Genomic DNA, 25,267 nt, shown 5'->3' with positions numbered 1-25,267 from the left:
AAACATTCAAAATCTATAGAAAATGTCAGGTTCAAAAAGTGTACTGGCAACACAGTGTTTCCCTTTTACAAAAATGTTTATGAGGACAAACTTCTCATAATAAAACTATTTATCTGAAGCAAATTAATACTAAAGAATCCAGATAGACAAATTTCAATACATAAACAACAAATTCATGATGCAATTACATCCACACTGAGAAAATTGTTTTAAAAACCAATACAATTATGTACACAGGGCCATTAATAAAACAATGTGATTGTTTGAAAAAACAAACTTGGCCGCTGTAGCTGAAATAGGTTCTCCTTAGGACGACCCACCGGGTTGGTCTAGTGGTGAACACGTCTTCCCAAATCAGCTGATTTGGAAGTCGAGAGTTTCAGCGTTCAAATCCTAGTAAAGCCAGCTATTTTTACACGGATTTGAATACTAGATCGTGGATACCGGTGTTCTTTGTTGGTTGGGTTTCAATTAACCACACATCTCAGGAATGGTCGAACTGAGAATGTACAAGACTACACTTCATTTACACTCATACATATCATCCTCTGAAGTATTGGAACGGTAGTTGCCAGAGGAAAGAAAGAAGAAGAGGTTCTCCTTAGGACAAACAGGATGTAACTTTTATTAATAACATTAACATAAAAGAACAAAACACCATATTTAAAGTGAAAAATACACAAACGTCAACAATGTGAAAATCAAACGCAGTTCATTAACTGTGATTCAATGTAAATGGAAAACACAGTTTAAATCAGAAATACTCTTTGAATACATAAAAAAAATTAAAACTTAAAACATCAGCGCTGCCGGCCTCCGTGGCACGAATGGTAGCGTCTCGGTCATTCATTTGGAGGTCCCGGTTAGGAATGGCAGTTTCACAAAACTGGCATTTAATCTCCTCTGAAGCAATATCTAACGGTGGTCCCGAAGGCTAATAAAGAAAAACTCGGCAGCGCTACATGCAACGCCACGACAATCACCGTTTCCAGCACTCCAAATTAGAAATTTAATTTAGAGTGAAAACTTTTTGCTTAGATGAATGTAAAGTTTTTATATCTATTACCTTATAATTAAATATATAATCACTAATTAAAAAGAAATTGTATTTTTTAAACATGGATACCAAAATTACAGGTTTACAGATTGTAAAAACTTTTGTTCGTGCAAGTCAGAGGTAATTAAAATTCAGGATGTTGAAATCTGTGTTATTTTCCAATTGTACTTAATATAGTAATTCCATGAGTACATATAATTTATAATCGTAACGTACTGCCTATTTCTTAGTGTAATTTAAAATTGTTTATTGTAATTATAAGCTACAAATTCAATTATTAGACTTTTAAAATTAAATTTTTAGATGTAGCCATCTGTAGAAAGTTAATGAAATATCATCTTCCTCTTTTTATTCGAAATCTAAAGGTTGGCAGTTATGATTATTTTGAACTACTGAGAACGTTATTTGCTGCATGTTTTCGTTTGTTGAGATGAGTGTTAGTTGTGTTTTTTGTATAATAGTTGAATAATTCTACTATTAAACGTGGTAGTCAATTATATATGTGCATATTTATTAAAAAAAACCAGGTAGTAAATTAATTCATCTTTCAATTAGTTAATATTATTTCCAGTTAATGAATGTAATGAGTAACTGTAACAAACGTTTTACCGCGATCACGAAAATAGTCAAGTTTGGTAATCATTTTTTCACGTCTCTTTCATTTGTTAAAAAACTGTTGAAAAAGGTGTCCAGGTAAATGATTTATCACATTCGTTGTTTTGAAATTCAAAATACGTGAAACGAGCTTTTATTATGTTGTTCGCATAAATATGTTTATTTTGATTAATTGGTTTGAATAATAATCCATCTATTATTCATAATACATAATTAATACACATATTAATTGTAAGTATCAAAGAAACAATTATTTACTGAACAATTTATAGAACTGTATGGTCTGACATGCTTCAAACAAATGTTGCTTTGATGTAAACGATCCTTTTCCAGTTTTCTATTTAGTGGTTTAGGTTTTAGGTATAAAGGATTTTCAAGCGTTATTTATTTTCCTATTGTGTATCTTGCAATCTGCTGACTAATACACAGTAAGCAACTGCTCTGTGGCCCAGTGAGATAGTGGCATAGACTCAGACCAACCATTCCTAAGATGTGTGGTTAATTGAACTGCAACCACCAAAGTGCTCTGGTATCTACTGTAGTATTCAAATCTGTATAAAAGCAAAGTAGCTTTTAGCAACTTTGAATGTCTTATATTTAATTTTTTTTGATAGATGAATCTAATTTTCTATAGGGTACTTTCTAGAAGTTAAAACAATATTATAATTGCATTGATTGACAAGGAAAACTGTTAAATGGGATTATTTTTTTACTGTTAGTAATTTTAACTACATAGTTTTACATAGTGTTTGTCAGTTCATAAAATTCAACATACATTAATTAAATATTCTATAGGGTATATTATCTTTATTAAGTGGTATTTAGGTTCTCTAGAATCAGTTTCGTTCTTATTTTTAACTGCTATATTGTATCCCATAAGTATCTTCCAGTTATAACTTAACCTCCTTTGTCGGATGCAGTTTATAAATTTAAAAAAATAATTAGATAGAAACATTTTAATAAATTATTGCTCATATATAGCAGCATATAATGTGCGATTTATTTAAAGTAAATTTTTCATGGAGAGTGAGAAACTATTAAAAGTTATGTAAAATTTTATTTTCCGTATTCAGTCATCTTGTTTAAGTACTGAACATTATTTTATAGCATTCTCCAAGAAAAAATACTAAGGGTATTTTTGGTATATAATGCATAATTTTTGGTGGTCATTTACTGAGGATTTTGCTGCCTGTTGGTGTGGTGATTAGAATTGCTATACTTGATTTATACTCTTCCTAGCGAGTTCCACAAACTCGCTCAATAGCTGTTTAAGAAACATTCTTCTATTTGTTAATTGTCTGTTACTATAATTATTAACATTGATCTAGCCACATTCATTGTAGAAAATCAGACATCATTAGCCAGATTTTGTCAATCCTTGCTTTGGAAATAGTACCCATTCTCCCAACAAGATTCTTAATTACTAAACCTTTATTGGCTGTACTATTACTCTGCTGTACTGTACCTCTACTTTCTGTACATCTCTACTAGTGAACTTGAATGGTTGGTAGCTCACTTCCAGTGAGATACTCTTTTTGCTACATCTGATTTTTTTCCCATTGTATATGAGCCTTTAGGCTGTATCTTTCTATAGATTTAAAACTTAATACATCTTTGTAATGCCTAATTAGTATATTTTTATTCTGCAGGTTTCAAATTTGAGGCTATGTGTTGTTTTAAATCACATCTACCCTTAACACCACCATTATTTAATTAATTTACCTGCAGCCTTACTGAATAATGCCTTACAGTTATTCACAAAAGCTTCAAAGATCTTCCTGACAGAAGGAAGCTGATATTACATTTTTCTTCTTTTCTCTTTTTAATTATCAAGCACAGTAAAATTAATTAAAAACTTAATGTTTCTTACTCAAAGTTGAAACTTTTCTAATTCAAATCCATCAGAATCCATAGATAGGTACCATCAGATAAGATTAGATGGAACCAGTCATTTACTCATAGGCCTCAGGATCCCTTATGAGCTTATTTGCCCACCTAGTAAAAGTGGTCACTGAAAATCTTTCATTTTCTTTACACAGACTTGTAAACTGTTAATAACACTGACCAATTTTAATGGCATCTCTAATTATTACAGGATTAAGTGCTCTTTTAGTAGATTTCATGAGAAAGCTACCTATTGTATGGGTACCATGATTTGACTTCTGGAAAATTTTGACATATCTTTGCGTTTCACATCCTCCAGACCCCAAAACCACCGCTATATATTTCTTATTAAGTAAAATATTGAATTCACTTTAAAGTTCCTACTATTTTTTTTGCATAAGGGCCTAAAACTTATGAAAGTAAAGTTTTTTAATATCACTAACCATTGGCCCAGGGGGTGGAAAAAATGGGGTTTTGAAGACAAAAAAAAAATCATACCTCCCTTAATAGGCACAGTATTTAATCTATTTAGTGATTGTTAGTTCTCTAAACATTACCTAAAACATTTCTCTGAAACAATTTTGGATATGACCAACCCTTGTGGCAAGGGATGACCAAAATGTTGCTGGAATTGTAAGAAGATGGGGCTTGTTGTATGCTAAACATATGAAACTTTTTTCACATGCAACCATTGTCGTATTGAGTAAATTTGAAGTTTTTCTTTACTTTAAGGTGGAAATCTTTTTTATCCTCTACCTTTTTTTAACCTCCAGGTCTACTGTTTGGTATTGCTTCAGAGGATGAGATGAATGATTTGTAGTGTGTGTGAAAATGCCATGCCTGACTGGGATTCAAACCCGGGACCTCTAAATGCTGGTTTTATCCCCTCCTTAGCACTGATGAAATCTACCTCTGCCTTCTGGCGTGCCGAAAGGGATTTTTTTTGTACTACTTTTATGTTTGGTTTTCATTGGTAGTCTCACTACTGGAGTTTTAAAACTATCTATAGCATTAGTATTTACACAAAGTATTTGAGAAAATCATCCATAAGTATTTGTTTGATTATCTGAGGGGTAAGATTACACAAGTGTGCAAACTGCGTGCAAAACAATTTGCATAAGGAGGAAGTCCTGTTTATATAATTTCTAGCAGTGAACTTGTATCTTAAAGAAACATAAACATCAATGAAACATACATCTTCAGTGGTAATATTTTTAATTTCAGTTCTTAATCTTAACAGGTTCTTTTCCTTTAAAACTTATAAATTTCATTTTAGAGATTATGATTCAAGAAAATTGTTCTATCAACTTACAAAATTTAAATGTACTTTACTACAATTCACTTTTGCTGTTGTCTGCAATAATCGTATCATTTGAAAATAATAAACAATTAATATACTATTTATATATCAGTTATTAAAATACCAAAGAATGCTTGTAACTCCCATAAATAAATTATATTTTTAAGATATAAATTAAACAAAATGGATAATAATGAACACTCTTGTTGAACACATTAATGAATAAATTTTTAGTTGTAATATATTTTTTCATCATACATAAAATCTAACTAAATCATCATACATTTCATCATACATTTAAATTTAACTAAATGAAGATTAATCATTACTCATTAATACTCTTCCAAAATAGTTTTCTGTTGACATGATCAAAAGCCATTTCTAAGCAGTTATTACAATATGTGATTCCAAATTATATACTCTCTTCTTTTCTCCATAATTAGCTGCAGGGTGAAAAGATCTATGGAAGAAAGACCTTTACAGAATTTCTGTTCCAACAGCAATTTAACCTCTGCTATTGCACTTGCTCTTATGTTAAAATCTTGAAATATATTGTGTAATCAGAGTAGAGCAATTACAATTTTCACAGATGCTAACTATTATTGGATTCAGCAGTGGATACCTAAAATTGTCTGGAAGTATATTATTTGTACAAAATCTTATAAAATATAACATTCGCTTCAGTAGGAAACCTTATTTAAAAAATTCTCATTATACTGATCTCCCCTACTTTCCTATTTCTTACTGCCTTTAATGCTGCTTCCAGCTCAAACAAAGAAATGAAGTTGATAGCATTGGTGAACTCTTTTACAGCTTCCAAAGCATAAGCTAACTGATTTTATCATAAATTTGAAGCTTTTATATTTATAAATAAAATACTGCACTTAAGAATAAAAATTGAAAGTAAATTAGATGTGGCAGTTTTTACAATTGTGTGTAATAGAACAATTTACAGTTGGTCATACAAATTTGACTGTTTAATTTTATGAGTTTGCATGATTAAATGGTATCTTGTTACTTTCTCTTCTGTTATTCTTTCCTCTTCTTTTTTTATTTTTAATATATTAATAGATAACTTATTTTGACTGATAAAAATGGAAGCAAGATAGTATAATAGAAACAAGATAATTGTTTCATTATTAAAACTTTATAATAGATTTTTATTATATAATTTTCTTCTCATCTACATTTTTTTATTTTTACAGTGCTCAATGATGAATGAAAACCACGTTACAGTTGGGAATTTATTGGCTGATTTTGATGAGTTGATGAGACTCATCACATTAAAAATAAATAATGAGGATTGCCTTCAAGGTAAATTAAAAGATTTTTGGTACCACCTTTTTTTTTAGTTATTTTGTGTAAAGAGCACCTCTTACATTTTGACTATAACTCCAACCCTTGAACTGTTGATTACTAGCTGTTTTAAATACATTTTACATGCATTAATTTATAAAAATTTATAAATTTAATTTTTTAAATAAATTTGTATCATATTAATTTGTTTTGAGAGGTTGGTAAGGAATTAATATTGAAAAAAAATATTATTGACTTAAAGTAATTCTTTATTCCAAAGAAAATTAATGTTTAAAAAATAATGTACGTATTTAAATAATGTAACATCAAATATTTATCCAATTATTAATTCGACAATCTTACCTGAAACATTTGGTTAGGGTAAAAGTCCCTTGATTATTCTACAACGTAAGTCAAAATTAATATTTGTAACCAGTATACACGAGTTCACTAAACAGAATATTGTAATTATTAACGTTTATTTATACGACACCAGAAATATTTTGCATATTACACACAAGTGAAAAAAAGTTTTAATAATTACTTTAAATTGAATACAATTCAAAAATGTATTTTAATTTTTCTGTCAAATAGTTAAATATGATTTTTTTTAAAAATAAATATACCATTTTTATAAGAATTTGCTAAGAAAATCTAAAAATAATAAGATTCTAAATTATAATTTTCAATTAATATTAAATAGTCAATGTTTTACAAACTATTACATATACACATATGTAATAATGCCTATTAAATTACATATACATTTTTAAAAGTTAATAAAATTTTATTTCACTAATAACTTCTGAATTTTTTCATATTTATTTTACTGTTATTATTGAATTATTATTTATTGTAAAAGTTTTTTTACAATCACGGGTTAATAATTATTAATAAATCAATATATTTAATTTAAAAAAATAAATAAATAAAAAAGGCGATCAAAATGAAATCTAAATATTTCATTAATTAAAATTTCGTTTGACTATAGATCTGGAACCAATGAAAATAAGTACCACTTATGATAGATTGTTGAAAAGCTCTCAATGAGGGCTTATTACTATAAAAAGTCCAAAATTCAATTTTTTTTTTTGAATTTTGGGCTTAGTTGGACAGTTTTAGTTTTTAGTTGATTGCAATCAAAAGGGGGAAGTGTACAACTAGATGTTGTACAGTCCTAAATCCAAAATTTCAACATCCTACGGCTAATTGTTTTTTAGTTATGCGAGATATATACATACATACAGATGTCATGCCGAAACTAGTCAAAATGGATTCAGGGATGGTTAAAGTGGATATTTCTGTTGAAATCTGAAAACTGAAATTTTTGTGATCACACAATACTTTCTTTACTTTGTACAAGGAAGTAAAGATTAATGTATATAGCTTTTAATTTTATTTAATGTGACTTATTATTTTCAAAATATTACAAAACTAAAATGTACATATGTTTTCATACATGTGTGTGGTTTATAATTGTTTATAAATATATAATTAGTCTAATTAAAACCAACTAAGCAGTAACAAGATAACAAATCTGAGAAATTGATTTGCAAAAGCAGTGATGACTTGCATTGTTATAATATTGACACATGAAACAACAGCATGTAAGCTCCTGACTGGTACCATAATAGAATCATGTAGATTTTATGCTAATAGACATCAGTTAAAAAATTAACATTTTCATATTGTATAATACAAAAGTATTTTAAAAAAATACAATGATATTTCTAAATGAGTGGATTCTGATTGTTTGGGACAACCACTTTATTAGGACAGTACAAATGAATTAGGAAAGTACATTGAAAGTTGATTCTGTCAGTAAACTGATCTATTTATTATTTGGTTCAACAGTGGATAACTAAAATTGCCTGGAAATATATTATTTGTAACATGTATAAAACTAATTATTTTATTGAACCACTATGGGATTTCTCTATTGTTGTACATATGCATTATCAGACATGGAAATATCACTGTGCTTCTTATTTATTAAGCTCACTTACCTCATTTAAATTTTAAATCTTGCATATTTTGAAAAGTAATGGCATGTAAGAATGAAAGTATTACTATCTTGTAACTCTTGTTGTACCATTCAGTCACAATGGAGTCATATGGAGTGTGTGCACACTGTGATTTTGCTGTTTAAAGTACATTATAAAAAGATAGTTGTGTGACCATGCAGCAACTATTTTGGAATCATTTTAATATTCTTTTTAATGATTTTTGGTGTCTTTACCCTTGCAATAAAAACACGGATTCTTTTCAGATGTTTCTTTTCACTTTAATCTTTACTAAAAAGCCCATATTGAGGATTTGCACTAAGTGACTAGTAGCCCATAATTATATTTAATTGCATTTGAAGTACATTTAATCGCCTGTTTAATGGATCAGAGTACATCTAAGGTAGAATACTGTTAAATTGAACACAAATAACAATAATAATTAATATTGTAATAGTAATTTATTATTTATATTAGTAATAGTTGAACTACTACTAGTTGAAAATTGAAAAAGATTTTATTTTCATTTATGATGTTCTTTATCATGAATGTATAAATTTTGTTTCAGCATTCATGTCATACGTTGAGGTCCATGAAAGGTGCATATCAGAATTGAAAAATAAAGAAAAAGATTTTCAGGAAATAGTTAAAAATAAAGAAAAAGATTTTCAGGAAATAATTAAAAATAAAGAAAAACAACTGAAATCTTTAACAAAGGAGAGAGATAATTTGGAAACTAAACTAAAACTTTCTCGAAGATTCATAGATGAAGAAAAAATGCAGCGTAAGAGGGCTGAAGAAGATATAATTACCATGGTTAGAATTATAAAGAAAACATTTACACATACATACATTCTTTTAGTTTTTATTAATTTATTTATAAAAAAATTTAATTGTGAGGGTGATTACTGATAAGTCTGGCTTTCCCATTTTTGCAGCTGTTAAAACAGTAATAATACTTAAATTACATCATAGTTGATATTTATATATATACATATATGTCTCATTTTATAGAGATTTGAATAAAAATAGAAAAAATCTTCCTTGATGATTTTTCTTCCTTATCTGTTAAAAGTGTAAATCTGAGAAACCATTAAGGCTTTTGTTTTTAAATTACTTAATCTGGATCATATACATGATCAGGTTTAACCATATCATGTTTTACACAATTTGTGTGGAGAAAAATGATGAGTAATCACCTGCAATTGGAAAGTTTGATTTGGTATATTCAATATGATTTACTTTAAAATAAAATATTTATCAGTTACAAATTATATGTAATGGAAAAAGGCAATGATTTTTATAATTTATGGTTTTTTTTTGTGTAAGTATATATAAGATTATGTGTGGAAATGATTTGTTATTAATAGTATTGTTGTAACCTTTTAAATGCTATATTATTATTATTATTGCTTGTTTTTTAAGATTTATTTCTATTCTTTTTTTTAAGATTTAAATGTGATTCATGTCATAATTTTGTATATTCTTTTAATAAAAGTAGCTAAAGTGACTTTTAACATTTAAATTCCGCTAGCTATATGTTTGGATTAACAATAAATAATCCAACTTTACTTAAAGCTAGCATCTAAACAAACATTTATGCTAGCATCAGAACATATAGTTGACTGAATAAAACATATGTATCCTCTATGATTTTATGTGAAGTTTGTTGAGGAGAGCATATAATGTATATTGTAGTAAAGTTTTCTACATACATATTATTTATATTTGTGAAGTTACGTTTATGAATTTTGTAACCATTTGTTTAAACTAGATGAATGTTTTAAAAAATCATTATTATCAAAACTCATTATATTCTGTTGTTTATAAGTTTTAGGTGTACCATTTAAATGGAATGGAATTGTTTGTTCAGATATTCATATTCAGCAGTTATTCTGTAGTATGTCAACCCTAACATTTATCTTACTGCTAAGCTGTGATATATTATAGTGATGAATATGTTAGATTGATTTATAAATATTTTATTCCGTTATGTTTATGAAGAAGAAACATGTTTTGATTTGAGCATTGATTTAATGACTCGTTAAAGCTTTAAAGAAAAATAATTCTTTATATGATAGGAGAAAAAAATAGATAATATTTTATCCATAGAATTTCCAAATTATTTTATGGGTTTGGGATATTAGGATAGGTTTTTCTAAAGATATTTTTCTGATCAGATTCATGTAAGTTATTTTTATTTTCTAGTTAATATTACAAAAACATTCTCTTAATGTATAGTAAAGTCATTAAAAAAGTTTTGTTTTGCCCTTAATCTGTTAATTTTAATTTTATAGGAGCAACAGATGCAGCTTATCCGTAATCTTTTACAAGATAACCGTAATAAATTACATGATGAAACAAAGGAGAAACTGCAGTATCTGAGTACAATTGATCAGAGGCTGAGTACAATAAATGAATCAATGTACCATGATACAACTGGTGTGTACATCTAATTTTTATTTTCATAATGCTGTATTTTATATGTTTAATTCATATTTTGGCATGATGTGGTATATCAGTCTTCTAAGATAGTGAGTGGTTGATGGTGTAGTATGAGGACTGTTTTGCTATTTGGACTATTAAGTGACAGCTTCATTAAAGTATCTTGTAAACTTCTCTAAGTATAGTAGACTACTTTTTCATGTGTGGTCATTTGGTTTAACTTATTTCCCTCTAAATGCCAGCCTTGCGTTTTAATTAATGAAGAAATATGGTTTGAATATGGAAAGATGAATTTTTAAATTCTTCGCCAACCTGAGTGGTAGAATTCTAAGAAATTCCAACCTCTGATGTCAGAGCTACTAATATATCTGGTATAGCATGCTAGCGATAGAGATATTATGGGTTTTTTACAGACTTGCAGCTAATGTAAGAACAAATGCTGTACACACTGTTATGATCATCCTTTTTTAGCTGCTGAAAGGAAGCTCAGTATGGCGATTTGAACATTACATTTGGTTCAGTGAAGAAGGCTACACGAAACCACTTCAATCAGTTTCTCTTTTAACACTGGTATTTGGTGCTTGTTAGGCTTGAAAATGCTGATAAGTGATTTGTCTCCTTTAAGGTTATCCATACTCATTTGGTTATGGCAACTGTCAATAGTTTATTATACCTGTCAACAATAGCCTAAACTGCAGAAACAAAAAAAAAATTGTAAACTGTCAAGGAGTCTGTTAATCTGAAGAAACAATTCTTCAAAACTGAAGATAAACTGATTGATTATAGATATGTGGGGGTTTAGGACAGTGCTGTAGTTAACAGTATATTATAAGTAATATAATGTAATACAATATTTTTTGATAAATTTCAAAAGAAATTTCAACTATTCATCTGAATATTGTGGACGTACTGTTATCAGGCCTTAATAAAAGCACTATAAATTTTTTGGATGAAAATTGTGAAAGACAGACAAGCACTTAACATATCCCATCTAATTTTATTAAATTAATTTTAAAAATTTCCATTTTTGTGGTAGCACTTTGTTACACCAGCTGGTTGCTTTATGATTATGTATTATGGTTTTGGTATGAAAGATAATTTCTGAAATTAATCATGACCAAGTTCAGAACATTTTAAAATTACAATAGGTAATATATTACTTAAAAGTAACTTTATTAAATGTAATTGGCTAGTAATGTTATGCTTCTGCAGGAACTGAAGGAAAATTTAAAAATTACTTTTTACAAATATTGGTCAAGAACTCTGATGGTGGGTACTAATTATTTGAAAATGTTTTGTTTTAAGATGTTGTAGATGGGTGATTGAGTAATCTACCATTTCAAATGAGCATATTTTTATCTCCCTCTCACACCCTCTCCCTTTCTCACCCCTACTCAGCTCTCTCATTTTCAAGTTGTGTGAATCAGCAGAACTGGAGCTCCTTTATAAATATATGTGGCAAATACTATTCTTATATGTATTTTCAGCATTAAATATGTCATTTTTAAACTTCGAACCTCTGGAAGGTCCATTGATTCAATTGAAATTTCCTGAAAGATGTCCCCTTTAATTTTTTATGGAGAACCTGAAACAGGTTTCAAAGCCCAGTGGGCAAAAGCCTAAATTCACCTGAACTGAATTTGTAGATTACTCAGCATTTATACCTATATAATAATAATACATTAATACATTTTTATTATGTGCTCCATGATATTAAATGTAAAAATCATGATGGTCTAATTTTAATTAGCGCCCAAAGAGAATTAAAATTAATTGGTGTGCTTGAAACTTGTGATATTTTTAATGGAAATACTGGGATTAAACAGAATTTGCATTATACTCTCAAAAGAATTAATTTTTGGATCTGTTTATATCATATTTTTTATTTCTTCAATTATAAACATTTATTTTATAAATAAAATTCAAGTACTTTTTTATTTCAGGGTCTTTCTTATCTGATTTGAGCTATTCTCGATCTGAGGATGATTTAGATATTGATTCAATACGGCTTACTAGAAAGATAAGAAAGTCACGTGCTGCAATATCTGATGGACATCATACTAGTCCAAAGAGGAGGCGTTCTGCTTTAAATACTGCTGTGAGGATTGCATATATTCTTTTAATAATTATTTTATTGTTTAATATCTATAAATTTATTAAAAGATAATCTTTATAACATTGTTTTAAATTTTATATCAGAGGCTTTTGTAGTATATACTATATACTTCATTAGTGATAATTATGTTTTTTAATTATTAAAAATTTAGGATATTTAAAGAATTGAACGTCAAATATGAGAAATTCAAACATATCTCAAAAACGTTTGAAGAGAATTACAAATACTTGGTTATTAAATAGATTGCTTTAATCCATTAGCTGGTTTTATTAGTATAGCATGCCATGAATTTTATGACAGAGTACTTTAAATTTTTTGAGCTTTTCTAGTGGATTAATATAATTAATTAGGGTTGTGGGAAAGTTGGTAAAATACATTCCTTACAAAAGTGATTTTCCCACAACACTTGGAATAACTGAGAATAGCAGTCTGAAAATTGAAGATATGAACTAAAGAAAAAAATCACAGCAGTCAAAGGTATGTTTTATATAAACTGATTCCTGTCATTCAAGAAAATTCACTTCTCAAGCTGATCTTTGCACGGATGCCAAGGCCATGTCAAGGGTTGGTATAGATCACTTGGCTCACTTGGTTACAGTCTCACTCAGTTTCTGGCAGCCTGAGGCGGATTTAGGGCATACCTGTTCTGATTTGGTTTAGACCACACCCACTTCTGTTCTGTGTCACTTCTGAGTGTGGAGAGAAGGAAAGCCCCTTGCATGTCTACTTCAGATGTCCATGTTTCAGGGAAGAGTGAAAGGAGTTATTAGCTACCCTGGGCTATGGAAATATATTCCAGCTGGAAGACACTTAGTGAATATTAATGAGCGGAGAGGAAGAGTGGACTGCAGTGAATCGATATGTTAGGAAGGTGACAGACAAACTCTGTCTATGGGAGGAGATCAGACAGAGAAGAAGATATCGGAGGTGCCGAGCTGGGTAGGTCTACATCTGAGTGCCTGGGCAGGGGGGACCCTGCGAGTATACAGGGATCACTTTGATGTGTTGAGGCTGTGGACACTCCATTCCAGGTGCCTGAGTGTATTGCCAAACTACCAATGACTGTTATGGGTATGTGAGTTGAGTGCATGTTTTGCTAGGTGTATGTGAGTGTGTGCATGCAGCAAGTACATGTGTGGGTAATGGGCGCCTCTACCAAGATTGCCTTTTGAGCTTCGTGTTTCTCTCCACTTGAGTTCTTGCGATGTCTGTGTTTCTGCATTGGCAGGGTCTGTATCCAAGTATGTGGGCGTGTGGTATGTGTGTTTGAGGAGGTCTCATGTCCCTGTGGGAGTGTTTGTGCTTGATTGGAACTGTGTTTGATATCCTTTTGTGATGTGTGTGATGATATGGCTTTGATGTTTCCTTGTAGTGACCAGTTGTGTGTGTGGTGGCATTAACCTCCCCCCCCCCTGAAGTAATGCTTTACTAACTGTTCCAGGGGATGGATGTTTAGTTGGTAGTGCACAGGTGTATAAACACACGTAATAAAATCCTGTAGAATCTGTTAGTGAGCCTGACACTGCTTAGATGCCTGTGAATGGGGTTCCTCTACCTCTTAAAAGGTCTCTTAAAACATAAGTAACAATGAAATATTCATGTTTTAAGAGACCTAGAAGTCAAAATTTGTGACCTGTAGAAATCAGTTTATTATGTCTTTTGAGACTACTAACATTTATCTTTAATTCTCTTTTTTAACAGTGTGCTTTTCCATGATCATGGTATTGAAAAGCCATCAAATTTTAAGGGGTTGCTATTCCATAATTCTAGCCTCTAGTAAAATTTTATTGTTAAATAGAAATTATATTTATCTTTTAAGATTCTTTTTCATTAACTGTTAATACTCATTTTAAGGTCAGTCCATTTGAAGTGTCCCATAAAAAATCAAGCTGGTTGCTTGGCCAATTAAAAAAAAAATTTAACTTACCCACCCACTTGTTTCCTACATGTTTCAGGACCGTAAAATATTTTTAAAAATGTTTTGATCAAACATTTTTACCTGTGGCAGCCATTTTTGTTATGGTGTGTGCACCTATTTTGGTGATTGTAAAGGTTTACAGAAAAAAATCATAGCTAAAATTGGTCTTGGAAGGATGAAACAAAAAGGAATTTATTCATATTTTCTCAAGGTAAAAGACTGCTCCATCAGTTTATTTACCCATCTCTCTTCTTTCTATGAGAAAATTACCAATAAAGTTTAATATGAAAAATGTGAAATTTCACTTTTGGTAATTTTTTTCAAGAGGCAGAGAGAATGGCATACACAGTTTGAATTATTTTTTTATATGTAGGTGTATGTTACAAGTTTTATCATAAATAATATTCACCAATAATAACAGTCACCATTTTTGATTGTAATAATGATTGGTTGTGTTTGTTAAGTGATAAAAGTAAAATTGGGGAAAGAGGAAGGAAGAAAAAATGTTTGCTAATGATGTTATATAGGTAAAAGTGAAAAGAAGTTTAGAATGTTTGATATGAAAGATTGCAGCATAAGGTGTAAAAGTAAATAAAGAAAAACAATGTCATTGGTGTAAGAAAGAAAAAAGAGGAGAACAAAACTATAAGATTAAATATTGTTTTAGGATCTAGATTACTAAAGGAGAGGTGGAAAGTAAACTACAAGCTATGAAAATGAAATTGCAAGAAAGATGATAGACAAAACAAACAGAGGAATTTTATTTTGAATGTATGATGCTCAGCTGATAATTTCCATGCGTAGCACAGGAATAAAAAGAGATATTGAATGAAATAAAAAAAATGATTGAAAGTACAATAACTTAGCTACAAAATGCAGTATTTATTTTTCAATATAATCCCCATTTACACTGATACACTCTTCCCAACATGTGCCAAATTTTAGCATTCAGTCACTGAAACATTCTGGTGATCTTTCTTAGATTCACATGACCACAGTTTCCTTCACCTCATCGTCTGTGGTGTAATGATTAACTTTGAGATCCTCTTGTGATGAGGGAAGAAGTGGAAGTCATACAGAGCCAGATCTGGCGAGTATGGCGGATGCGAAATAGGCTCAGACTTCAGCTTGCAGAGAGCCTCTCTAGAGGCCTGCGATATGTGAGGCCACACATTGTCATGTTGCATGATTATGTGCATGGTGGTCTTTCAAACCCGACAAACTCGTCTGAGATCTTTAACATCTCAGTGTACCGTTTGGAGTTCAGTCATCCCATGTTCGAGGTAGTCAGTCACATAAACATGTTTGGTGTCCCAAATCATCGTCAAAACGAGTTTCTTCGCCAAGGCGTGAGTTTTGTTGATTTGTAATGTCTGTATTCCATGCTTTACATTTTTTCTTCTGGATAGTAATGATGTGTATTCAACTCTCATCCTCAGTCACAATATTGAAAAGGAAGTTGTTTCCTTCGGCATGATAGTGCTGTAAAAGTTCTTCGCAACATTTAACATGACACTGCTTGTGTTTGTCTGCCAGTTTGCGTGATACCCATCGTGCACAGATTTTACGGTAACCCAGTTGCTCAATAATGTGGCCTACTCATTCTTTAGATATGTCTAACTGAATAGCGATGCGTTGCTGGGTGATTTGCCGGTCACTTTGAAGCAAATCTTACACCTCTTTTCGATGTTTCTCGTGACAAACTGGTTGTCTGCTGCGAGACCAGTCTGCTCCTCAATTCTCACTTTACCAGCTTCACATTCATGTAACTTCAACGCGCTGTTTTAAGTGTTGACATATTGATTGTACTCAACTCCATTTTAACTGCTACTGAAAACAAACTGAAGAACGGATTTCAGTGCATTATTTGCAGGTTTGTAGAGGGGTATTTCACCTATCATGTGCTGTCACGCCCAACTCTATAGTACCTTTTGTTTTTGTGTAGAGTGCTAGTGTGCAAAATTTATCAGCTGAGCCTCATAGATTTTAGGAAATTGTGCAAATGTAGGCAATGTATAGGATTGTATAGAAAAAACAAGATTAATATATTTAGAGTTTGTTAAAAAAATGAGGGAAGAAAGAAAAGTGGTGGAAACTTTGAATTAGGAAATAAGTAGGAAAAGTTGACCAAGTAAAATATGAGTAAAGTTAAGGAGGCTATTTAATTATGGCGGAGGAGGTAGAAAGGATTACAGGTGAGGAGCAGTAGAACAAGGTAGTGGCCTCTCCTCTATTTCCTAACCCATGTTACAGGATAAGAAAAATAAGGTAAACAAGAAACATGAAGCATAAACAGCAGATAAATTACTACTTGGTTTAAGAATGTTTCTTCAGGTATGAATATATTACTCTACTGTTGGTGATAGTGAAGATTGATGACTATTCAACATTTAACAAGTTTGCATCCTCATGAAGGCACAATTTGTTTCTAGGTTTTTTTGCAGAGTAAAAATGTGTGGGCAGAACACAAAAATCATGTTCAAAAATGTAGATTTTTACCTTGAACAATAATTTCACTAAATTCATCTAGGCAAAGAAAGTTTACTTTAAACACTTAAGTTTTATTATTTTTCATAGAGGAGTTATTGATAACTATGTTACTAAAATATTTTTAACTGATTATGTTATTTTTATTTTATTCTAAGTATTGTATTTTATATACATTGTAGCTTGTATGATCAATAACAGAAATATTATAATTGCTCGCAAAATTAGAATGTATAAGTCATTTTATAGATTTAATAAAAAGGTTATAACGTTTTTAACAAAATATAAGGAAGTAGCCATGAAGAGTGCAAAAAAAGATTGGAAGCAAAACAAAAAGGAAACTATAAATATAAAGTGGTTATAAATGTATATTGAAAAAAAAAATGAAAAGCAACAAATGAAGATGGATATATAAAATTTATCACTTTGAAATTCCCTACCCCATAAAAAAATGTAGTTAAGCTGAAATATAATTAAAAACAAATAACAAAATTTTACAATAAAGAAGTATATCAATTCGTAAAATTTATGAAGAAAACAATTTTGGTCATATCTTTCCTGATAAGAAATAACATTTTTTCAGAGAAGTGAAATTTTGACGGCTGGTCCTGGTGAATGTCTGGTAGCAACAACAAGGGTGGATTTGGATGGTGGTGGTGTGCCAACAGCTTCATCTGTCATTGAAACATATCCATCATCTACATCAATTATTCCACCTTTAAAGCCAGTTACACCATCTGCTCCACAAATGTCCACAGGTAGGTAATATTCTATTTGTTTTTTCTAGTTTTATATTATTGTATATGATTCAACATTTTGCAAGTAATCTTTATTCAAATCTGGGATAGGGGATTTTATTTACAAGGAAATTATTTTAATGCAATACTCATATGTACTGATTTTTTCTAAAACAAAGTTATAAAACCAGAATTTGTTTTTTTGTACCAAAATCTTTATCTCAAATGTCATGTATTTTTCCAAACAAAGCATAAATAATGACTAATTATACAGTCCTGTTATGAAAGAAATTTTGATGAAAGTGAAACAAATCTCAGAAACAATACACCATGCTCTGGGTTGAATTGATAAATCAATTTCATTATCAGTGAAGGTATTGGGTTCTATAGATTTTATAAAATGAAATGTAATTACAAGATTAACATGTTATTTTTACGTAGCTATTTATTTATTTATGCTGAGATTTTTTAATTCTGCTGTTGTTCTGAGCAGGATAAGTGCAAGGTTTATAAAATATGATGCAAATGAATAATATATCTTTATTTATTTGTCGATGTAGAACCTACACTTTCAAGAAAACTGTTTTTTTTTTCTGTTTCCATACCAAAATATGATGAATTCTATTAGATACAAATCATTTATGTACTTCAAATTCTAGATCTACTACTGCTTGGAGTTTAATTTGAGCTTTGCAGAAGCATCTGATATCTAAGAGTTTATAACATATGAGATTTTAAGATGTGAGACCAGACAGGAAATATTGGTTCCTAATTGCTTATTGAAATTAAAACATTTACTATCAACAAGCAAAAGTAAATTTTAGTGCTGTAGTAATTATGTAAATTTGTACAAATTTGCTTCATATTTTATTTAAATTTTTATTTAGTAGGTAAACTTACTTGAAAAAAGTGAAGAAAATTGTGATAAATTGGGAATTTCTATTTTCTACAACTGATTTCAGCCAAATAAATGTTGTGGAGGGGTGTCCAGATATTATATATTCTTATTAGATTTTTTATTCTAAAAATCTACCACATCCATGGTCCCAATATTGAGAAATTCAAAATTTGAGAAAACTTTTAAGAGATACATAAAGAATTCTTAGAGATTTCAGGTTCTATAAAATTCTATTCCAAAGGTCATAGAAAAAATGCGAGAAATTATCAGAGTTAATTAATTAGAAACTCTTCAGTGAAATTTTCATATTATAATCAATTTATGAAATAGATTTATTACCTGTAATTTAATATTTATTTCTAATTATTCTTAAAACTTAGGTAATTATTTTATTTTTTTCATAAGCTCTCTTCTCATTTATGATATTTTAGTTCTAAAATGATTTGGATCCTTTGTTACCTGTTTGGAGCCATACTTAAGTGTGAAATTAACAAATTTTTCATTTTAAAATGTTTAGTTTTGGCTGTATTGAAGGTCATTTTTAAAAACTATTCATTTTATATTTATGATAATAAAATTTCATAAATTGTCTATCAATAATTTAGTAAATCAATGTTCACTAACTAGAAAACAAAAAATGTCTTTGAACCCCCACGGTTAATTTAACCAGGATTACGCTTCATTTTTAGGTAATTTTTCTTTTAATTTATTGATCTTATTATTAGTCTGTTTTTTCCTGGGGTTACTAATAATTTTGACTTCTTGCAGATTCTGGGGAATCTGAAAATGATGAGAATCAGAAATTCAATTCAGAACATGGTAAAAATAATGTTGGGCTTCAGAGTCCAGGCAGTAATTTGTTTCCATTTAACATGAACATGGTGAACACCAGAACTCACTCATTGATCAGCAAAACAATAATTAAACCTGAGGCTTGTTATCCATGTGGAAAAAAGTAAGTAGTTAATGTTGTATCAATTTTATCAACATTTTATGGATTTTTTAGACATTGCTTTGTTCTTTAATTATGAAATTATTATAAAAGTCTGAATACATTCTAAAAATCGAGTCATTGAGTCAAATTGAACAGAATTTACTAAGAAAGAAATCTTTAGATCTTCAGATTTTATCTATTTCTGACTAATATCCTTTGTGAAGAAAGAAATTGTTCTTGATATGGTCTAACAAGGCTTGTGAATTTTTTACTGAAATTAAAGTTAGTATTCAGAATATAATAAACATAATTAAAATTTTATTTTTTTATATTATATTATAATAAATTAACCTTTTCACTAATTATAATTGGATAATTGAAGATTTTTCTAACAGTTCAACTTATTTATTTATTTAGAGTATGGCACCAAGATACAATACCAATTACAGTCAAAAATTACAGACACTAACAAATTAATATAAACTACTGATTTTTTATTCGCTATCAGGAAATCTTCAGGAGTCCCTTCATAAGCTGTCCTAGGGCAAACTTCTGTGATGTATTTAACAGTTTGATTTTCACTACACTTGCAAAGGGGCGTCTGTGTTTTATCCCATTTATACAGGAGATAGGCGCACCACCATGCTGAGTTTGTATTCTGTTTAGCGTTGACCATGTTTTATGTGGCAAGTTAAAACCTGGTGGCTTTTGGGTAATACATGGGATTTGGTTATTCTGCTTTGTGGTCCATTCTTGATGCCAGGTTTCAGTTAGGTTAAATCCTTCCTCTATGGCAGCAATTGCTATTTTGATAGGTGGCTTTCTAGGTTCAAGGCGACCATAATTGGCATCCTCAATGTCCTCATGTATTGGCAGGTTTTGATTATCCATAATCTCCTTGTACTCTCTTATAAGATCGTTCATATGGCGCAGGTTTAGGGGTGGTATGTGGCTCAATACTGGAAGCCATTCCACAGGACTAGACCTGATAACTCCGGCAATTATTCTCATAGTGTTAAGTTGAGCATCAATTCTATGAACATAAGGGCTGTTAAGCCACACTGGCGCACAATATTCTGCAGCCAAGAAGACGAGGTTCAGAGCCGATGTGTGCAAAGTGGAAGCCGATGCTGCCCGCATTGTTCCACAGAGTTTATGTATAATGTTGTTTCTCACTTTCAATTTCTCTGCAGTTTTCACTAGGTGCTCCTTAAATGAAAGAATTCTATCAAGTGTCATGCCTAGGTATTTTGGTGTCTTATGTGAAAGAGCCATGCATGTATTCTCTAATATAATTCTCCCTATTAGCAAATTTGTTACTTAGATGGAAGCATGACACCTCTGTTTTACTAGCATTTGGTTGGAGGCGCGATCTTTGGAAGTATTTTCCCAGTTTCTCCAGGTCTGCTATCAGGACCTCCTCCGACTTCAAATGATCTACATTTTGTTGTTAGCACCCAGTCATTGGTGTAGCCATGCTTTTTAGATCTTGTCTCTGGCATGTTTGCAACATAGAGGCTGAAAAGGAGAGGTGCAAGTACCGACCCTTGTGGCAGGCCATTCTTGAGTTTCCTTTGTGAGCTTATATCGGATCCCATTATAACTTGGAACATTCTGTCGTTCAACATGTTATTATGAAGGTGAGGTGTTAATTTGCATGGGATTACAAGGAGGACCTTACAAATCATGCCTTCTCTCCAGATAGTGTCGTAAGCGGCTGATAAATCAATGAATACAGCCAAGGTTTTAAGACTTCTTTGGAACCCTGCTTCAATGTACGTTGTGAGTGAAAGAACTTGGTCGGTGCAACTTCGTTTTGGCCTAACGCCTGCTTGTTCAGTCAATATAACATCAAATATTCTCTGACAGATTCTGTTGTAGATAAGTCTTTCTAGTAATTTATGTCACTGATAGCAATTCTATAGGCCTGTAGCTCTTAGGTAAGTTTGCCAGTTTCCCTGGTTTTAAAATGGCTACTAGCTTTGATTGCTTGAACTCTCTTGAGTACGCTACCGGTCTGCATTATATCAGTGAAGAATCTGGCCAGCCAAAATTTTGCGTATTTTCCGCAGTTTAATAAAAATCCGCATTGATGCCATCTAATGCTGGTGCTTTTCCTGGAGCGACATCTTTGAGCGCCAACTTAATTTCAAGTGTAAAAGGGTGAGAGTACTCAGTCTCTACCGCCTTTCTCTTCAAGTTTCATAGTTTGTGTTTTATCTCAATTGTGTGCGCCCTGTCTCTTGGTGCCCTGGACATTGTCACTATGTGGAATGCTACGGTGTTTGGGAAGACATTTGCTTTTTGTCTCTGAATAGGAGCTCCGTTTCCTAATTTTCTTAGCAGAGTCTATGCATGACGACTCGAGGTCTGAAAGTTCAGGCTTCCACCGTTTCTGACCATTTCTGTTGTCTTGCAGCATCAAGGCTGTGGAGAAGCTCATCTGCCACTTTTTGATCGCCTGTCTCAAGGAAGCTTCGGTAGAGAACTTCGCTGTTTTGGGACCACCCTGGGATATATTCTCTGCAAAACCCTCTATGGATGTACTTCTTAGCGGTACTTTTTACTGCTCCAATAAATCTGCTATAGTTTTTGCTGATTGGTGATATCCAGCCTAGGCATTTATCCAGATCTCTAGAAAAATTTTCCCAATTAGCCGTTTTGAAGTTCCAGCTAGGGCGGGGTACAGAGGTCACAAGTGAAATTTGGCTAACCGCATCTATAATAACTGGACGGTGGTGGCTGTGTGGAAAGTTGGAAAGAACTTTTTGGGTGACTAGCAGCGGCTGGCTTTTGCTGTCAGTTGAGGTGAAACATAGATCTGGGTTATACTCCTGGCTCCAACCCGCTGATTTAAAAGTAAATCGGTTTATAGCATCAATGACAAGATTAAGATTCTCATCCTCAGCCCATCTCACCAGAGCCTCACCGTTCGCATCACAATCCTTATATTTCCACTGCTCATGGTGGCTATTAAAATCACCCAAGTAGACCGCAGGGTGAGGTTGTATTTGGATTATTGACGTTGGCCATGAGATAGCTGGTGGTTTATAGATATTAGACACTGTTATACTTCCGATTTTAACTACAACATTATGAATTTCATTGCCCATGGTGGTGGAGATGAAAGTGGCGTTTTCTATATCGTGTCTATATGGCACCAAGTAATTCATATTCAAGTATTTTGCCTCTTTTCCACAATTGTTCCTCAGTGTTACAATTACAGTGTTACAACTAAATATTTATCTGATTTGAAGAGTAAAAGATGACAAATGGATTATAAAATTCTACTTTTAGTATTGCAATGAAAAATAAATGTCCCTGTAATTAAAATGCTTCAGGATTATTCTTAACGCTTTACAAAGTCATAGAAATGTTGAAATTTTTATAAATCTATGAATTTGAATTTCTTTCAGTTTTTGTTTAGGTTGTTGATGTCTGTTTAGAATTAGTTGAATTATGAAAAATATGAAGACTTTAGCTTTTTATTTACCATGGTTCAATTTATAATATTTTTTTATTTTCTTTCAGAATAAAGTTTGGAAAAATTGCATACAAATGTACAGATTGTAAGTCATTATGTCATGTTGAATGTAAAGATAAACTTAGGACTCCATGTATTCCTCTTGGTAGTGGTACACCAACTTCAAAAGATAATTTTGTAAGTGAAACACATTATTTTAATAGGTTTTATATTACAGTTGTTTAATTACAAAATCAAACGTTTGTTTTTTTAAAGATTATGTAGGACTATCTTGAAAAAAAAAGATGAAATCAAAAATAAATTTAAAGTAGTTTTGTTATATTAACTTTTTTTTGAAGTTATGTTCATAAAAGACCCATCTTAATGATAAGTTATTTATGATGATTCAGCACGCAGGTAAACAGAAATTACCCATAGAAGATGTGATTAAATTAACTGATTTAGTTTTGCATCTAAAAATTTGTTTATTTAGCTTTTTTTGATTTTGTTAATATAATTGTTTTTGTTATTGGTCTCTTTGTTTTAAGAATAATTTATTTACTACTATAGAGAAGATATCTTAATTAGTTGTGAATCAAGGGTTATTCATTTGTACCTTCACAATTAAAAGCCCTACTGACTAAATTTCATTTCTGCACTTAAAAAAAAAATTATGTTAAATGATAATATAGAAACATGTTCCTGTGAAACAAATTTAATATTTACATCCTGGAGTAGAAATTTTTTTATATTTTGTAGTGTAGATAACCTTAAAATAATCTATTAATCCTTTTGTGAAAATAATTTACTCTGATTGAGATAATGTTCAACCTGGCATTGTTAATGTACAGTCCATAAAATAGTTTGTTAGCAGTTGTGATGTATCTCTTTCAAATTTAGTTGTTAGACCTCTTTCAAATTGTTTTTGAAAAGGATGATTCTTCTTTTTAAAATGTTCATATCTGAAACGAGTATGATCATTTTAAAACAGATACTTTACAAAAAAGGATTAAGTGTATTTTTATACATCGTATTATTCATACTATTAGAGATGTTGTACTATTAGGACATGATTTGTAGGTAAAAAAAAGATGTTACTTTTATTTAAAGATAAATAAATAAAAACCAAAGAAGATTGTGTCAGAAATATAAGGAATTTACTTGGGTTAAAAAAGAAATGGAAATTTCTTTTTTTAACTATGAATCTTTTTGAGAAAGTATTTATAAATGTATGCAACATAAATATTATCCAACAAGAATGAATTTGTTGAGTTTCCTTTTATTCATCAAGAATTTCACAAAAATGAATAAAATATATTAAATGACTCTTAAAAACTAAACTTAATTGGTAGTGAAAACATCAGTATTAAAGTTTAAAAGCTTGTAAAAAAGTTCACAAGAAAACTAGAAGTGAACTGTTCTGTAAAATAGCAGAAATGTTTAAATGATGTGTGAAGGTGAGTCAAAAATTATCTACACTACAATTTGCTAGTACACACCTTGAAGGTTGTCATATTGTCTTCTGCGCATGGTTGCTTAGAGTTGGTATGACTGTGGTCACAGTTGCGGAATTTGATCCCGATCGCCTCATTTGCCTTGCGGGTTATCACTGTGTAAACTTGTCTCCGCTATATTAGTTTGCACTGAGGAGGAACTAGCATTGATCTGATTTCTCTGGTTCGAGGGTGTGAAAGGGGCTGAAATTCATATACAACTTTTAATATGGGGACAGGGCTTTATCATGTAAAATTTTTTTCATGGGTTGAGAACTTTAAAAGTGGCCAGATGAGTGTTACACATGAAGAGGGAGTAAAGTGCCTGTCAGTCTCCACCTCAGTTTAAACTCTCAATCTTGAGAGATTGTTCTGGTGAATAGACGGATTACTACTATTGATGAGGTAGCATTTTCTTTTAATATCAGTCATGGTTCTGTCCATCAAATCATCCACAAGAGCACGTAATGTCTGTGAGTGATTGGTACCAAGGCAGCTTACTGCAGATTACAAGCTCAAATGTGTAGATATCTACCATTATTTACTAGATTGCTTCAACAAGGAAGGTGACAAATTTTGAATGGAATAGTCACCAGTGATAAAATGTAGGTTTATCACTAT

The 25,267-nt window shown here is 30.9% G+C and overlaps 1 protein-coding gene across 1 annotated transcript in view; it reads left to right on the top strand.

The window, feature by feature from the left end:
• The first annotated feature begins 1,488 nt into the window (after positions 1–1,488).
• LOC142321792 (rac GTPase-activating protein 1-like) overlaps positions 1,489–25,267 on the top strand; it is a 39,688-nt gene continuing 15,909 nt past the window's right edge. The window contains exons 1-8 of the mRNA XM_075360187.1: positions 1,489–1,584; positions 6,062–6,170; positions 8,724–8,971; positions 10,453–10,597; positions 12,544–12,698; positions 17,705–17,879; positions 19,525–19,711; positions 23,222–23,351. Coding sequence (XP_075216302.1) covers positions 1,558–1,584; positions 6,062–6,170; positions 8,724–8,971; positions 10,453–10,597; positions 12,544–12,698; positions 17,705–17,879; positions 19,525–19,711; positions 23,222–23,351 — 1,176 coding nt within the window. The 5' untranslated portion in view covers positions 1,489–1,557. The remainder of the gene's footprint in view (positions 1,585–6,061; positions 6,171–8,723; positions 8,972–10,452; positions 10,598–12,543; positions 12,699–17,704; positions 17,880–19,524; positions 19,712–23,221; positions 23,352–25,267) is intronic.

Source organism: Lycorma delicatula, chromosome 3, assembly GCF_047948215.1.
Source record: "Lycorma delicatula isolate Av1 chromosome 3, ASM4794821v1, whole genome shotgun sequence".
NCBI lineage: Eukaryota > Metazoa > Arthropoda > Insecta > Hemiptera > Fulgoridae > Lycorma > Lycorma delicatula.
The sequence above is the reverse complement of the archived record's forward strand: the minus strand, read 5'-3'. Positions and strand labels throughout refer to the sequence as shown.